This window comes from Crotalus tigris, unplaced genomic scaffold, assembly GCF_016545835.1.
Source record: "Crotalus tigris isolate CLP2741 ecotype Arizona unplaced genomic scaffold, ASM1654583v1 scf7180000018750.1061991, whole genome shotgun sequence".
Lineage (NCBI taxonomy): Eukaryota > Metazoa > Chordata > Lepidosauria > Squamata > Viperidae > Crotalus > Crotalus tigris.
In genome coordinates this window covers 545,519-563,467 of record NW_024097182.1, presented here as the reverse complement: position 1 = coordinate 563,467, position 17,949 = coordinate 545,519, and the positions used below count along the sequence as shown (strand labels likewise).

At 35.7% G+C, this 17,949-nt stretch overlaps 1 protein-coding gene across 2 annotated transcripts in view; it reads left to right on the top strand.

Moving 5' to 3' along the window:
- Positions 1–17,949, top strand: part of LOC120313634 (protein eyes shut homolog) — a 445,596-nt gene that overhangs the window by 366,635 nt on the left and 61,012 nt on the right. For both annotated transcript variants that reach the window (XM_039355732.1, XM_039355731.1), the window contains one exon: positions 7,169–7,290. In XM_039355732.1, the coding sequence (XP_039211666.1) occupies positions 7,169–7,290 (122 nt within the window). The remainder of the gene's footprint in view (positions 1–7,168; positions 7,291–17,949) is intronic.

The window sequence follows — 17,949 nt, the reverse complement described above, 5'->3', positions numbered from 1 at the left end:
AACTGCAGTTAATGGGAAATTCTAACGTGATTTTTGAGGTGCCTCTTCTGATATGTCAATTAGCCAAAGTACCCTTTGCACAATTTAGTTGACTATGAATAATTTTCAGTTGCTAAAATGAGGTCTTAGAGCAATGAGGTCCTGTTTGCATTGTATCATAGATGTTGTTCTGATATGGGTTTGACCTGTATCTTTGCTAATTTTAATTCATTGCCTATCCACGAGACCTCATATTCAAAGCATGGAATAAAGAATCTGTAAAACATCCATTCATTACAAACAAATGAGAAAGGTAAACATTCAGTTTTTCACCAATCATTAATTTCAATAATCAATTGGTACCAGTACTCATTCCAACCAAACAAAATAACAAAATCTTCAGATAATGCAATCATATTTATTCATTCACTTGACAAGGTTTCAGCATATGTCTATCTTACCTAACTTCCTCCACAGCCTACTCAAACCCAATAGCTGCATTCTCAAAGCCTTACATATTAAGAGAAACATTTAACACATAGACTAAGCTTATGTCATGGCAGAGTAAAGAAGGAAGAATTAGAATGTGAAAAGTAAAAGCCAAAGTGGTTTCAGTGGTGGTAGAAGCTATGATTTGTAAGCTGGGAGAGTGGCTCCAGCAGATCTCAGACATGACATCAGACCTCTCTATCCAAGACTGTAGTACTGTATAAAGAACAGCCAAGACCCTGCATACAACCCTCAAACTCCCAGGCCTCTGGTAGGGGACCTGAGACTGAGGAAGACACAGACTACCCATATAGTGAGAAGGGAAGTTTATGTACATATATCGGTGCTATTGTCATCTTTAAAGAAGATTATTTTTTTCTTGAAAAATGGTTGAAGGCGTTTTTCTTCCCTTGGACAAATTCAGGGAAAATTTCTACTCATTTTTTTTAATCGCATAAATTTGTTGGAGACTGTTTAAAATTTCCAACCTTCATTTGTATTCTCCTTTAGTTTTCCTGCATTGTCCTGGTATATAGTCATTTATAAGCTTGATGTTGATACATACTTTAGACCCCAGAGTTCTTCCTTGTTGATTTTTAAAAGGATACCATTTGGTTTATGTTCTTTCTTTCCAAATATATACATTCAACCCAGAACATTGGCTTCAAAAGTTGCAGACAACTCCTGAAATCATTTCCCAGTTTTCTCTTATTTCCCTTCTCTTATTAGTCCAGGTGTAGAATCTTGGAATATCCCCATAGAACAGTGTTTTTGCAAATGGACTGCAAAGATCAATGAATTCTGTTAAAGTGGTTCTTGCCACATCATTATTTGGTTGCACATCAGTATTTTCTCAAAAGAATACTTAATGCTGTTGTGGAAGGTGCACTTGAAGGCAAACAATTACTGGATCCCTTTCATAAAGTATCATGCAACAGCTTCAGCTATGTATCAAGTACTGTGATCTCATCTTCTCTGTTCAGTGCAAAAATTGCCTATTCATTCCCTTTCATGATATCTTTGATGACGGATTTGACAGATGAGCATATTTCTACATTGAGATGACAATTGAACGCCTTCAATAGTTGGGTCTCTAGGTAATTAGAGAAATTAGTTCAAATCTGCCATCCTGCTTGGTGTCCTTTAAATCCTCTCATTTCTGAAGACTATCTCCTGTAGGAGTCATTGCCACACCTTGTATGCTCATTGGATGGTTTTGGTCACCATTTACTGCATGTACAATTTTTCCAATATGCTGAGTATCTACGGCAATGTGGAGCGAGGATGATGTGCTTCAATACCCACGTATGCAGCTCTGGATCTTCATTTGGGTCTGATATTTCAGCTTATATGATATGGTATCAATAATTTTCTGGTTTTAGCTTGGATGCTTCATCAAGCCACAGCAGACTGTGCAAATGAGGCAGACCTCATTTTTGGTATTTCACACTTAGCACATAAGCAATACACTTACCAAAGAGATCATATATTCCAGTGAGATACTTCATGAACAACTTTTTCTTCAACTTGAACACTCTTGTGATTAAATTTAGCAGATCATTTGGCTGCTGTCATATTTCTGGCCAGTTTGGATTTCATGTCGTAATGAAAAATGAAGCACCGACATACTTCGATATATACATCATGAGATCTTGACATCATTTTATCACATTTCTTGGTCCACCAATAAATGTTAAAGAGAGGATGATGCATCTTTTGATATTTCTAAAATCATCGTCATTACTCAATGCATTGGTCAGTCCTCTATATGTTGTTAATCTCAAGGTTGCTTGATTCATTTGGATGTAACTCAGTGCCTCACTTTCAATTTTAGCAGCCATGTCAATCATGTATTGTTGGAATAGACAATATTCATAGTAATGTATTGCCATTAGTTTCTTGTTGTTTATTATTTGGAGTTGATCTCCAAAAGGAAAGAAAAGTATGTATTAAATATGTATTAAAAGTTGTCATAGGAGTGATGGGACTCTGAAATTACTTGAAAACCACTCCTCATTCTTAAAAAAAATGTGCCATGATGTTGGTTCAGTTTTGATATTGTTTAGTAAAATGACAATGATTCCATTAGCAGTTTGTGCATTGAGCCTTCTCTCATGTTCAAATGCTGTCTCAAGATCAGTGACAATAGAAGTTTCTGACATGTCTCAAATTTATTCTTTTGCAAGTTAAAGAGATGAAATGTACAAGCTTCATTGTCATAGACCAGGGGTAGGCAACTTTGGCTCTTTTATGACTCGTGGACTTCAACTACCAGAATTCCTGAGCCAGCATGGCTGATTCAGGAATTCTGGGAGTTGAAGTCCAGGAGTCATAAAAGAGCCAAGGTTGCCTACTCTTGTCATAGCCATTTCTCCAATTATTGAACAATCGCATATTGAATTCCATCTTGGAGTATATCAGTTCTCAATTCTAAGCTATCCTGAGGATCCATTTGAATAAATTTGGCTTGATGGCTAGAGCATTAAATGTCCTATGTAATGATGGATTTGACCTTGAATAATTATCAAAGAATTCCATCTGTTTCTCATTGGAATGATTTCTTTGGCACAAAAAGGTATCATTGGAAATGGCAACTCATTTGTGATAGTTTCATCATGGCTATACAAATTGATGAGCTCAATAGGTAGAGGCTGTAAAAAAGCATAAACCCAAAGATGACACAGTGAAATCCAATCAAGTTTTATTTTTTATTTCCTTACACCTAAGAGATAAAATCTCATCAAGCTAAAGCTGTAAACTAAATGTATGCACCCTTGGAGATTCTAGACTAGGACCAGGGCTTTTTTTTGTCATAGAATGGCCAGAACGGAGTTATGGCATATTTTTTGGATGGAACCTTGTAGGTTGTATGACGTGTGTGAATTCCGGCACCTTTATTTTTTACAAAAAAAGCACTGATTAGGACTACTCTGAGACTTCTTCCCCCCATTCAGTTAAGACTATGCAGTCTTTTATTTTAGGCCTCTCTCTGGAATGTGTTGCCTCCTCCCTGGGAAGCTGCATTGTGAGTGTAGAAATGTCCTCCCCACACACCTCTTCTCCAGCTGCACATTTCATCACATTGCCTATTGTGATCTTTCCATTCATACAGCAGAAATGTGTGGTTTCTCCAGGCAGAACAGTTAGGGCAAACTTTGGCCATGGCACCAACATCAGCAGAAATATTACATTGCAAACTTGTGAATCTTGCTCTGCTCTTTCTTTGTTGAGGTTTTGTTGTTGAAGGAACTCTTACAGTGTTTGCCAGATATTCTTGCATTGATCTTCCCTTTCCTCCTCCATCTTTTCTCTTATTGTGTACCATTCCTTGTCATTCTAGAGACATGCAACCTTTTCATTCTCCATTTCTTTATCTCTCTGCCTCCTGGCTATATCCTGACAATCTTTGGGGTCATCTCTTGACCATGATGTCCCCCCCTTTCTTTCCACATGGCATAATGATGTTGACATTGTTTTAGTTTAATAATTTATTTAATTTAATCTCATTTAATTTTTTACCACAATGTTGTCCATTGCTTTTCTCATCTCAGAGAGTTTAGAATCTTTGCTGGCTTTTCCACTGAGTTGTAGGAAGCTGTGAGAAACAATTTTTAAAAAGGATCACTTGACCTTCTGAAGGCTAGATTGGGACCACTCTACCTCTTCTCTAGTAGCTGAGGAAATGCTGATCTATGCTCAGTTTCAAAGTAGGAAGCAGTTTGAAAAATGAAACAGGATGGGCAAGGACTAAGGTATAGTGACTAAAGTATTTGATTGACACCAGAAAGAGATGCAGTTCTCTTCATCTGCAGCCATAGGAGCTCACTTATTGACTTTCAACCCAACCTACCTTACAGGCTTGTTGTGAAGCAATGTATGAGGATGGAGCACTATATATGTGCCTTGAGTTCCTGAAAAAGATGGGATATAGATAATGTGCATGGTTGTGTGCCAGAAAAGCAATAAAAACAGTCCAGGCCTTTCTTCATATACATTAAAATTGTTGCTACTTTAAGAGTCATGTGATAAGTCAATTCCTTGGTGCTGGGAGGGGGAAGGAGCAAGAGATTGTGAGACTGGCTGATTGTTTTAATCTCTGTACACCGCCCTGAGTCCTTTGGGATTGGGCAGCATATAAATATTTGAAAATAAATAAATAAATAAATAAATAAATAAACTCTCAGGGAATGTTCAAAATGAGTATTGCATGACCACAGCAACATCCTGAAATAGCCACAAATTCCCCAAATTTCATTCCCTCAGGAGTCCTGAACTTTAGTGCATTCTTTAAGTTACCCATTTGAGATACCTTAGTTATCCTATGAGGCACTATTTCTTGCAATTAAGGGTCATGATAACTGAGACTTTTAGTTGTGTAAGGACTGAATATATCTGCAGTCCTCCATGGGTGCTTTTAAACTACTGCATATAGATTGCCTTTTACCTATTCAAACATACTCTTGAATTAATTTTCAAAGAAGTGGATATTTTTTGGCAAAAAATATTCAGTGTCGTCTCCTGGAATTTTCTGTGCTTAAGATTGGAAGCACTTTTAAAATTAATAATTTTAATTTTCAACTTAAAAGAGAGAGTATGTGCTCTTTTTATAATCATGTACAGTAAATCCATGAATTCAGAAAAATCCAAGTATTTATCCCAGGGATTTTTACACAGACACGGATACACACAGAGAGACACACAGAGGGAGTTTATTACTGGAACAAAGGGCTCAGAGCATTTAATGAAAGTAATAGCAGTTAAATGTGCAAAGACTGAATGGCAGCATAAATTACATGATAAATCTTAGAAATAATGAAGAACTCTGGGACCTGTGTGAGGCTATAATAAATCTATGCCAGTAAGAACTGCAGTCGTTGCTGTCACCAAGCCCCTTGTATAGATGCAAGTCTCCAAAGATTATTTTCTTGTTACTTCACTAATGATGAAAAGTAGGAAATTCTGATTGGTAGCTTAGGAGGGTAAGAATGAGACATGATTACACATGAAAGAAGCTGATCAAGCCTGTCAAACATCAGCTCTTGAACACTCTCCTTTTAATATAGAGATACAGTCTGAAAACTAACCCTCCAGAAAAGTAAATGCTTCTTTCTCTCATTACTGCCTTTTTGAAAATAACAGATGTAAAATATCCATTTTTCCCATTTGGGAAAGACACAGAAAGGAAGGAATTTACTTTTACAGTAAATATAACAAAAAAACAACAAATCATTAAAAGAAAAGTTTATGAGGACTTTCAGCTCATATCACTGCATATGATAGACTTTAGCTGTCTCCCTCCCAGCTCTATAGCTTCACGACCATCATTGAAATAATGCAAAGGCTGTCCTCATTACTCTTATTTGGTCCAAAGATGGTTGGATGGGTGTAGAAGATAAAATTTTCATGGAAATATGATCTTTGAAGCTGCAGTTTGTGAGGAATTAAGTCACATAATGATCTATCTCACTCTCCCTCCATCTTCAAACTCCATGTGAAGCCATAATGTTTATATAGCAAATGCAATCCAGCTGTTCTCAGTACTGATCCAAACCTATTTCGTTTTCATCTAGTCACAGACTTCCTTATGATTGGAAAACCAGGGATAATGTTTCCTAAATCATTGTCTGTAGATGGAAGACATATAGAAAGTTATATATACAGGTGGATCAGATGACTTCAATTTTCACATTTCAATATTAAACTGAATTTGACCTACATTAAAACACTGACCAGAACATTTGGATTTTCAGCTACAAAAATAATATCAAGACATAACTGTATAATTTATACTTTAAAAAAACGTAAGAGATAACATTAATAGATGAAACAAAAGTCCAATATTACTTTACATAAAGTGTTTATTTATTGGCAAGCAAATCTCCTCACCCATGATTATTATGCTGATAGAGAATATCTGTGTACTCTCTCTTCCATGTAGTTTAGTCTCTGTTGCAGGTGGAGATGACTGGCTATTATTGCCAATTAATTAAGAGTTGTTCACTTATATGAGAGAAAGAAAGGGATGTATTTGGAACAACATAAGTGTACAGTTATGAGTATGAATGTGTTCCTTCGCAAACATAATCCCTCTATCCCTAACTTTTATACATTCATTTGTTTCTTAGATGAATCCACAGGAAAGTGATATTTTTGGTATGTGTTTTGAACTCTTTGTCTTACAAAAAAGCATGTCTAAACATCTTTTCTACACCTATGAATCTCTGACATGCATTTTTGTATGTTTTTGATCTGAGTACTGCATTGCAAAATTGGAAAGTGTGAAATCTGAAGGATAAGGTCATGATCTGTATGTTAGCCTGGAAGATATGAATCAGATCAGTGAATCAGATCACAGAGATTGAATTTATCAAGCATCTCTAAATCGCTTCTCCTTCTAATGGCTGCAATCTGGATAGAAAAAAAGGTTTAGGTTTATCCTTTTTCAGCTGAATCAGATCAATAGAGAAATGAATACTTAATATAGATGCTAATTATCAGGAATCCTGGCAATGGATTCCACATCTCATTTTCATTTAATTATGGCTTACAGAAAGCATCTTACTAGATTGGGCTCTTTTCTCATCTACATTTTAAATTGAATGTGCATTTCTATTATTGATGTACTTAGGTATTTTTGTTGTGCCAGTGATAATGTTCCTTTGTACAAACAAAGCTAACATTTTAAAAATAATTGTTTCAGTTATTGATGGCTTCTACTGCTTTTGCAACCCTGGGTATGCTGGACAAATATGTGACCAAGACATTGATGATTGCATCATTAATGAATGCAAACACAATTCTTCTTGCTTGGATCTTCATCTGGTTAGTATGTATTTCAAATTTGCTGGTTTGGGATTATAATGGTGGCCTTTGTTGTTTTCCATTCAAACATACAATGAAGAGTATTCACCAAACTATGACAATGTGCCTGCCTATGTATGTTTCAACATAATAGGAAGAAACTCTAATTTAATTTCTATAGATGCCTAATTCAACCAAATAATTCTGGGCAGCTAACAATTCTAAAATTATGAAACAATGAAAAAATATTAAAGCAAAAACATCTACAAAATAAATGCAAACAGAAGCTGTGATGATTATTTTTATTGTTACTCTTAGCCCTTATTCATCTATAAGACATTATTTGAATATAATTAATTCTATAAATATACATAGGACATAAAATAGTGAAAAACTGAAGAACCGTTGATACTGGGTCATTTTAAATTAAATGCTATACTGCAGTGAATTATAATTATATCTTATATCTTAAATATGCTCTGAAGATAAAACAGTAACATTCCTTCTGAACCAAAATGAAATGAATGATATTTTTTATGATCAAGTCGGTAGTAATACAATTCATCTTAACCAAGTCCCCAAATCATGGTTTACTTAGTTCTATTCTCTATTTAAGCAGTTCCTTGGTAATAAATCAGTGGGACCACAGGAACACCTTCCATAAATGTTTTTTCTTTGATTTGCACTCTATATGTGACATGGGCAATTTGCAGCCCACAAGGCAATTTGCAATACATGAAATCAATAATTCTTTTGTTTTCTATTATATTATAAAAGAAATGCAATTATATCGGGTTGACTTAGAAATAAGTAGAGCAGGATCATGTCCCAAAGCAGAGGACTCCTTGATTTCTTGTTACTTAAGATTAAAGTTAAATAATAAATGATTTTACTGGTATTTATTAGGATAGTTTCTATAATTTCTAATACCTTAAACCAGTGATAATCTGGTAATTATGCATTATAGCTGCTTTTTACTTCTTGCTAAATCTCCTATTTATTAAGCCTTTGAGAATTGCACCAGACCAAAAAAGTCAATTGCATCTCATGCATATTTGTCATAATAGATTGCAGATACGTCAGTGGTGGAATTCAGCTGGTTCGCACCAGTTTGGCAAAACCGGTAGCTATTTTTTTGTTGCCCAGTCCCAGAATGGATTTCCAGAAGTGGCATCCACACAGAGAACTGGTTGTTCACATATTTGAATCCCACCACTGAGATAAGTGTTACAGTGTGATTTGCTTTTATCCACAGGAAGTTTCCACCAAACTTTGGGTCAAATTGAAGGAATCTTCCCCAGTCTGATGTTCTAAAATTACTTCTGTAATTTCCAATTGTCAGCTGGGCTGATAATTATGGTGCTTAAAGTCCAACTCATCTGGATAATGCCAGATTTGAGAACATGAATATTTATTTCTTTATCATATTCATTTAGCTACCCATCACACATGAAAGAGATTCTTAGAATAGCTAGTCTGATAATTTCTAATTTACCTTTAACCCTTGCTGATGTAGCTTCCTTTTATCCATAACTGGATATCCATAGTTGAGGAGTAAATGTGAATGGGTGTACAAGCCTTGATATCACTTTAAATTTAAACCAGGCAATACCATAGTAGGTCCTTGAAATATGGCATAAATATTGACAGGGCAAAAAGGTCTAAAAGTTGAGAGCTCTCTATCTCTACTTGGAGATCCCATTCTAGGGAGCCATATCTATTTTGGAGAGGCTATCAGAAAAAGTAGGAAACATTTGGCTACCTCAAGTAAGTACCATAAGATTTTAGGAATCTGTTAATTTTGAGCTGGTTAGTAGGCTTGAGTGAAGTCTGAGAAGCAACGTGATTACTGCCTCTTCTTCCTTTTCCCACAGGAGAGATGATAAAAATACTAGTGTCAGTTTTTTTAAAAAAATAAAAATAAAGGTCTCCAGCAGAAAAAGAATAAAAGAAATAGAAGTAAAATAAAATGGGATAAAGTAAAAGCAAAACAGGGAGTTAAAAAATAAATTAAATAGAGACTTTAGAGGGAGCTCTTAACAACAGATGCTACCTTTATGTCATGTTTTTCAACTCCCCTATTGAAGGACCAGTTTCAAATGCTAACTTACTTTAAAATGGTTATGCTCTGTGGCATTAACTAAAACAGTGGTTCTCAACCTGTGGGTCGGGACCCCATTTGGGGTCAAATGACCATTTCACGGGAGTCGCCAAACAATGCAGTCCGCCATTTTTTTCCCCTTTTCCTTAGCTGTGCTACTCCCTTTTATTCTATTGGCTTTTGAAAGCCAATAGAATAGACTCTCTTGAATAGAGTCTAATTCTATTGGCTTTCAAAAGCCAATAGGAATTGTCCAGGCTGTCCCTGCCCTGCTGAGCCCGCCAAAAGTCCCATTCTGCAAACGGTGCTGCAAGTTGTCTGCAGTGAAGGCGAGCTGTCTGGAAGTTTCCACCCCTCCCTGCTGAGCAACTACTAAAAATGTAAGTAAAAGAGGGCCGGGGTGGGAGGTGGGAGGCCAGTGGGCGCAGGGAGGGTTGCTGGCGCGTGTGGGGCCCGGCGGGTGCCTTACCTCCCTTGGGCTGGGCCAGCTGGTAGCCCAGTCGGTGGTTGGCCTGCGCTGTCTCTGCCGCTTGCCAGCTATGCCTCGGCTGGTGTAGGGGACAGCACCATGCATGCGCAGCACTCCCAGGCAGGGAAAGTCCTCGACTTACAACCAGTTGGGTAGTCCTTGACTTATGATCGGTTGGGGGTCGCGGCATTAAAAAGGTTGAGAACCACTGAACTAAAATGAATCTAAAACTAATAAAAAGAGGTGATGGTAGAGAGACCCTCTGGGTATTTGGATCCAGTGAGAACTTCTAGCAAATATACTGATTTTCCTGCTTTTGGTTTTTTTTTTATTTTTTAAGCTGAGGTATGATAGTGAGTACTTGGAAAAACTAAGGTGATTCTGGAAATACTAAAAGGGAGGGAAGGGAGGGAGGGAGAAAATTTCAATTGTGAACACTTTCTAAATGGTAGTTAGATGGATCTAGAAAACGTATTTTTATAGAGACAGTTTTGGTTTAGGTTCCCTATTACATATGTATGGGATGCTTTGCAGTGTGGTAACAGAAATGTTTTTAACTGTACAAAAGCTATGTATGAAAAGAGACTGTCAGAGTTCTCAGGTGGAAGTATTTTATTGCTATTATAAGAATTTTAAATTAATCCTGCATAGGAGAATAGGGAAGGACACTTATATTATATCCTCTTTGGCCAGTAATTCACAGAAAAAAAATGATCTTTTTTTATCCATGTTGTATTTCCACTGCTTCTCCCACATTGTACTGCGGTACAATTCCCACTGTGCAAAATTATCCATAAGTAATACATGCAAAGCACAAAGTGTCAGCAGATAAGATTTGATTATGAAAACTTTATGATTTGTCTATCGCTATCACTTTCCTGTATCATAAAATGGTGCATCCTGATGTTATCTATTCCTTCTCTGGAGATAAATGTTCTCATGAGAATCCATGTTTACACAAAGAAGATTGAAGAATTGCTTCCTTCTACAACTGTCATAAAAAGCAGAATTCACTCCATTTACAGCACCATATTTTATATTTGTTTTCTTCCTGTCTCCTAAGAGGGTTTTTGTTGTTGTTTTGTCACCATCACTCAAGTCTATCTGTTCTCTTTTTATAGCAATTAATCATTTTTCCTGTCAAAACCATATGTCATTTTGTTTTAAATGGACTGTGACATAGTTAGCAAAATCAATAAAATCCCCACTGGATCATTGTTCCTTAGAAAGGCAGGTAAAAAGGAAAAAAAAAACACCACAAACTCTTCTGTAAATATAATTAAATTACATATACAGAGAGGAGAGAGAGAGAGAGAGAGAGAGAGAGAGAGAGAGAGAGAGAGAGAGAGAGAGGGAGAGATGATAACATAAAAAATGTTGGATTTCATAGGGAATATGTTGTTTGTACATCTCCAGGTTGTTTTCTGATCAAATAATGCTTGCTTGCTTTTGTTTATTTTTATAAAATTAATAAGTTGGGAGTTTCTTTGGTGTACACATAATTTCATATATGTATTTATTTTACTTCAAAATCACCATATGCAAAAAAACCTGCCAAAATTTAGCATCATACATTCATATAACATTTTATTAAATACTGTTTTTTTATTTGTAGATAGGAATTGAGTTTTCAATGTTGCCGTTAGTAACATTTAGGATGAGGGTTAAATCAACATTGTTACAGATTGTTTTTTAAAGTATAAAATAATTCAAAATACTTATACAGATAGTCATCAACTTACAACAGTTTGTTTAGTTCAAAGCTATAACATCACTAAAAAAAGTGACAAATGAACATTTTTTACATCACCATTGCAGCATCCCCAACAGTCACAGGATCAAACATTGCGGTCACATGATCAAAATTCAAATGCTTGGCAACTGACTCATATTTATGACCATTGTGGTTCCCAGGGTCATGTGATTATCTTTTGCGACCTTCTGACAAGCAAAATCAATGGGGAAGCCAGATTTACTTAACAAACATGTTACCAACTTAACAGCTGCAGTTATTCAGTTAATAACTGTGGCAAGAAAGGTCATAAAATGGGGCAAAATTCATTTAACTTTCTTATTTAGCAATGGAAATGTTGGGTTCAGTTGTGGTCGTAAGTTAAGGACTACCTGTATTGTGTTTTTGAACAGCTTTAAAGAATTTTGTCCTGTTTTCTACAAGACTTCTCTCCAGATGCCTGAAGACATCTATTGTGTCATGCTTCTATTCTCCAGGCTAAATATACCAAACACATCCAATTGTTTTTCATTTTTTTTTCCTTCCAGTTCTTCTATCACTTTCTCTATTATCACCCTCTGCATATGGCCTAGTTTGTCAATGCCCTTCCTAAATTTTAGTGCCAGAAATGAAAGTAATATTCTAAGTTCATTGTGACCAGTACAGAATAGAAGGAAGTTATGGCTTTTTTATGTTGACACTATACATATATACAGTCTATTAATTCAACCAAGGATTACATTTGGCTTTGCTTATTTTAGTTTGCTTTATTTTGCAGCTACATCATAAAGATGTCCCATGTTCAATATCAGATTTACCATGACCCCCAGGATCTGTTTCATGTGTGCTACTATCCAATATGGACCCCCTAGCCTCACTCTATATTTATATATAGAAATTATATATACATTTCTTATAGGACATAATTTCCATCTTTCTATACACTACTCTTTCTAATCATTAAATCCAGAAATCACAAATTCATTTTTTCTTTTTCAGCAAAAGGTTCCTATGAGTTTTCCAGTCTCGAATAAATGAAATCATTGTCCTTTCTTCAGCGGTGGGATTCAAATATGTGAAAAAACAGTTCTCTGTGTGGATGCTGCTTCCGGAAGTCCATTCTGGGCCTGGGCAACAAAAAATTATCTACCAGTTCTCCCGAACTGGTGCAAACTGGATGAATCCCACCACTGCCTTTCTCTAATCAGACACCCAAGTATATATTCATGTCTTTAAATTTTCTTGCCCAAATGTAGGTTTTTGCATTTCTCCCTGCTGAAATTCATCCGACTGATTTCTACCCATAGCTCAAATTTATCAAAATTGTTCTGAATCTTCATAATATCTGCTAAGATGTTTTTGTCATCCACAAATTTTATAATCATGTTTTCTAATCCTTCATTCAAGACATTTATAAATTTGTTGAAAAGCACACAGCTTAGAATGGAGCTTTGTAGTATGCCACTCAACAAGTCCTTATAACTTGACTTAGGGCCATGGGCATAGAGTTGTTGAGTATAATAGTTCATTTTGTCATATTTTGTATTAGAATACCAAGGAATTTAAAGTCAACTATTTTGCTGAAATCATGATACTGTATGCCACTGTATTTCTGTGAACTGAATTGGTCCCTGTATGAAAATGAGTGATCAGGTTAGTTTTGAGTGATCTATTCTTGATATACCCACAGTGGCTTCTGTCAAGCAATCCAGTCTTTGTAAATAACTCACAAACCAATTGATTAATGATATACTCTAGAGTTTGGCTCAGCATTGTTTGCTGCAATGCTGTGACTGAACGCAGGCAGAAGAACATGTATATAAAAATCTGTGATAAATGTCATAAATTACTTATATTAGATGCTGAATGATAAGCTCCCCTAAAGAACTGTAAATCAGCCAGAATTCTGTTTAGAACAGGACATAGTCCTTACTTCCATAATAATAAATATGGGCTGGAAATACTTCAAGGCAGGAAAACTGGGTTGTTAAAGAAAGTCTAATGCTAGAGAAAGCCACAGAAGCTAGTCCAAAGCAAAGACAGGAATGCAAATAAGTAACCAGAAGAATTGTTTCCAAGAAAGTGAAGTAATCAAAATAATATTTTTACAGCAGGAGTTTCTGGTTTTGCCTTATTAAAGGAATTCTTGCACTCTTCCCCTGAGGAATCACTTAGATTTCCACTGGTCAGCTGTCTTTAGCTGATGGTGTGGTTTTAGGGCTTATCACTTATGCAATATGAGGATCTTTGTCTTTGAAATCAACAGCCACTTGACATGGGACGAACTCCAGTCAGAGATGATCACTTAGCATTTCTAGACAGTCACTACAAGTTGAACATCAATTAGGTTTACTTTTTCAGACTTGGAAAAAAATCCATAATAGGTATTAATATCTAACTGTCTATACTTAACTAAGTTCCCTTTCCCATTCTTGAAGACAAAAACAACAATAACTCTTTTCTACCCTTTGGAACTATGAATGTCCTCCATAATTTCTCAAAGATTAGGAAAAGTAACTTCAAGATAGTATCCATAAGCTCTTTCTTGGATGTAATAAATCTGATTTTAGATACTTATACCTGTTTATCATATCCACATTTTCACTTATTTCTTTTTACTTACTCTGAATGCTGCTTCCTCCTTTTGTCAAGCATTTTGCTTAGATCCATTTGAACACAATTCTTGTTTGGGAGAAAACTGAAAAAAATTAGGAGCTGAGAATCTCTGCTATCTCCCCTTTATCTACTACTATGTCTCCAGTTCTTCTAGCAGTAGACCTACCCTTTTCATTTTCTTTTACTACTTTTATATAATTAAAAGAGGCTTTTTTGGTATTTTTAGCTCTCTGGCAAATCTAAATTCTTTTTGCACTTTAGCCTTTTAAACTTTTCTTCTGCAGATATTAGCTACAGCATGGTCTTCCATGAACTATGCATTCCCCTTTTCATTGTGCAACATTTTTCTTGGCTCTTTTTTTGCCTATTAGAAAGATGTACAAGTATATTTCCAGTATTTCTGGGACATTCTCAACCTTCCTATTGATCTTGAGAAATTCTGTTCAAGTGATTCAAATTAGTAGTACTCCAGTCTTCTTGAAACATGCTCTCCTAAAATCTAGTGAGCATATGGCTAGACTTCATTTTCTTTTTTTATATACTATCTTGAACCACAACAGGATGTTGTTACTTTATTTGAACTTCTCGTTGATTTCATTTTTTTCTATCACTTATTCTAGTTTCCAAAATAGCTGTTCCTTTATCTCTTTTTCAACCTTATGGAAAATTAAACATTTAGCAATACCACTGAGGAATTTGGGGAAGCTTCCAGCCTTGGCTGAGTTGATTTCCCAGCAGCTATTCTGATAGCTGAAGTCCTGCTACTTATAGATCAAGAGTTGAGATGTTGTTTATTATATAGCATTTATCCATGAAGGCCTTGAACAGCTAACAATCAGAAATATTTTTAAAAATTTCCCAAAATAAAAATCAGTAAACCCACTAGGAAGTTGGAATAAAAAATATCAAAACATCAAAATGGATAAGAAAGCAGAGAAATCCACTAAATTCTTGCCCTAAATAAACAAGTTGTGTTTGGATAAAAAAGAAGAGAAATCCACTGAATTCTTGCCCTAATTAAACAAGTTGTGTTTGGTTTTAGCCATGCTTTAACAATTGCAATTTAAACTGAAGTTTATTTAATGTAGTTCAGTTTTAGCAAGCATAGTTTTTCGAGAGTGGGTTCTTCCATCTAAACTGAAGGACAGGGATTCACATTCTTAAGACTAACATTGGAACACATTTTATGTGACATTCAAAATAATGTTTTTCTGATTTATTAGTTATAGCGATGATATTTTATTTTATAGCAAACTGTGCAATAAATGAAAAAAGAAATTGCATAAATTGCACATCACAATCTAAAGGAAGATAGAATAGTGGAAGAAATAACAGAAAAATCACATGGGAGCCTTGAAACTTTCCCATATTCTCAAAATGCAGTATCTCATACATTAAATTGCTCATAAGAAGTATTGGAGGGTTATTTCTGCTCTTTTGCTGTGCTATTTCTAACTATACTTTCTCAAGTAAAATTTAGACATATTCCCCAGTAGACCGGGGGAATAAAGGGCCAGCAACTTATGAGGTCATTTCAGGTATATTTAACCTAAGGAAATTCCTGAGTCCAATTCAGTTTAAGTATTAAATGCAAAATATAGAACTCTATTTGAGGAGCATCCTTCATACACAAAGGCTGTTTCCTAAACTGAAATGGTTTGGAGGATGATAAAATATAAATTTAGGTTTTCACATGTGAAATAACATGATAGATGTTTTCATTGCTTGACTTAATGGAGAGGACATATCTTGAAATCATGAATGAAACACAATTTGCATCGTAACTTATATTTTCTACTTTAGAGGTTTTATGTTAAGGAAATAATAATGTAGAAGCAAATAAGGCATGCTAACAACTAATCCTAGAACTGTGTATTTCTTATTTCAGAACTGGCCTGCCCTCCAGAAATCCACATAGAGTGAAGGATCACTAGAAAGCATTATTTTCCATGTTGGTTTCTTTAGTTATTTTGCCAGGAAATAAAGGGAGATTTCTGTCTTAAAAATTAACAGTTTATTAGTCTTTAATGTAACCAGACACATTCTTAATTACATGGAAGTGTAATGATTCAAGCAGCAAAGTGCCATTCAAGTGTCCTCTTGAAAATGCAGAACCAAGTAGAAAGCACTAATGCAGTTCACAACAGCTGCTGGACTCCAAGAATTTTAGCAAAAGTTTTTGAACAAGATTCCTTTTTCCCTTAGACTATTGCCCAGCTAGATTGCAGTAGTGATGATTACTAAGATGAATATACAGCTGAAACCTCAATAGATGTTGAGTAGCTATTTTTTAAGAAGCTATTTTTTTCTTTGGCAGCTATTAATTGAAAATGCCTGCAACGTGCTTTTATGATTCTAAATATGTGCAGTGGTTCTAAAAGATTGGGATACCCTCAAATACATATTAACTGCTAACTTCCCTGCTAAAATGTGTTAGTTCACTTTAGAAACAGAGGCAATTTATAGTAATTAAGGATAAAGCAGGAAGACTTGTTTAAGTAATATTTAATATTTCAGTAAGGCATTTTATAAAGTAGACCACAACCTACTCCTTGGTAAGCTAGAAAAAGGTGGTATAAACAACATCACCACCAGATGGATCTGTAGCTGGCTGGCAAACCGTACTCAACGAGTAGTCCTCAATGGCACTACATCCACATGGAGAGAAGTAAGCAGTGGGGTACTACAAGATTCCTCTCAGGCCCAGTACTCTTTGGTATCTTCATAAATGACTTAGATGAGGGAATTGAAGGGGAACTCATCAAATTTGCAGATGACACCAAACTGACAGGAGTAGCCAACACCCCAGAAAACAAACTCAGGATCCAAAAAGATCTTGACAAACTTGAACAATGGGCCCTATCCAACAAAATGAGTTTCAGAGTGGAGAAAAGCAAAGTTTTACATTTAGGCAGGAAAAATCAAAGGTACAAGTACAGATTGGGCGAGGCCTGGCTTAAAAACAGTAACTGTGAGAGGGACCTTGGAGTCCTAGTGGATGATCACTTGACTATGAGCCAGCAGTGTGCAGGAGCAACCTAAAAAACCAATACAATCCTGGGTTGTATAAACAGAGGCATAGAATCAAGAACACACAAAGTATTAGTACCAATTTATAAAACCCTAGTAAGACCACACCTGGAATACTGCAGCCAATTTTGGTCACTATATCACAAAAAAAAATGTTGAGTGTCTTTTCAGAGAAGAGCAACTAAGATGATCAAAGGCCTGGAGACTAAAACATATGAAGAACAGCTGTGGGACTTGGGTCTGGCTAGTCTAAAGAAGAGAAGAAACAGCAGTATTCCAGTATTTAAGGGTCTGCCACAAAGAAGAGGGGGTCATGTTATTCACCAAAGCACCAGAGGGAAGGACAGGAAACAATGGTTGGAAACTGACCAAAGAGAGAAGCAACCTGGAATTAAGGGGAAACTTCCTGACAGTGAGGACAATTAACCAATGGAACAGCTTGCCTTCAGAAACGGTGGGCACTCCATTCCTGGAGATTTTTAAGAAGAGACTAGACAGTCATTTGTCAGAGATGGTATAGGTCCTCCTGTTTGAGCAGGGGACTGGACTAGAAGACCTCCAAGGTCCCTTCCAGCTCTATTCTATTCTAATAGCAAAAAGTTTTACGTGATTATAACAAGTCTTTAGTGTTTGTATATTTCTGCAATAAGTATAGAAATAACCTGCATTCTGAGAAAGGAAAAAAAATAATAGAAATAACAGATTAACAGAGTTGAAGGGACTTTGGAGATC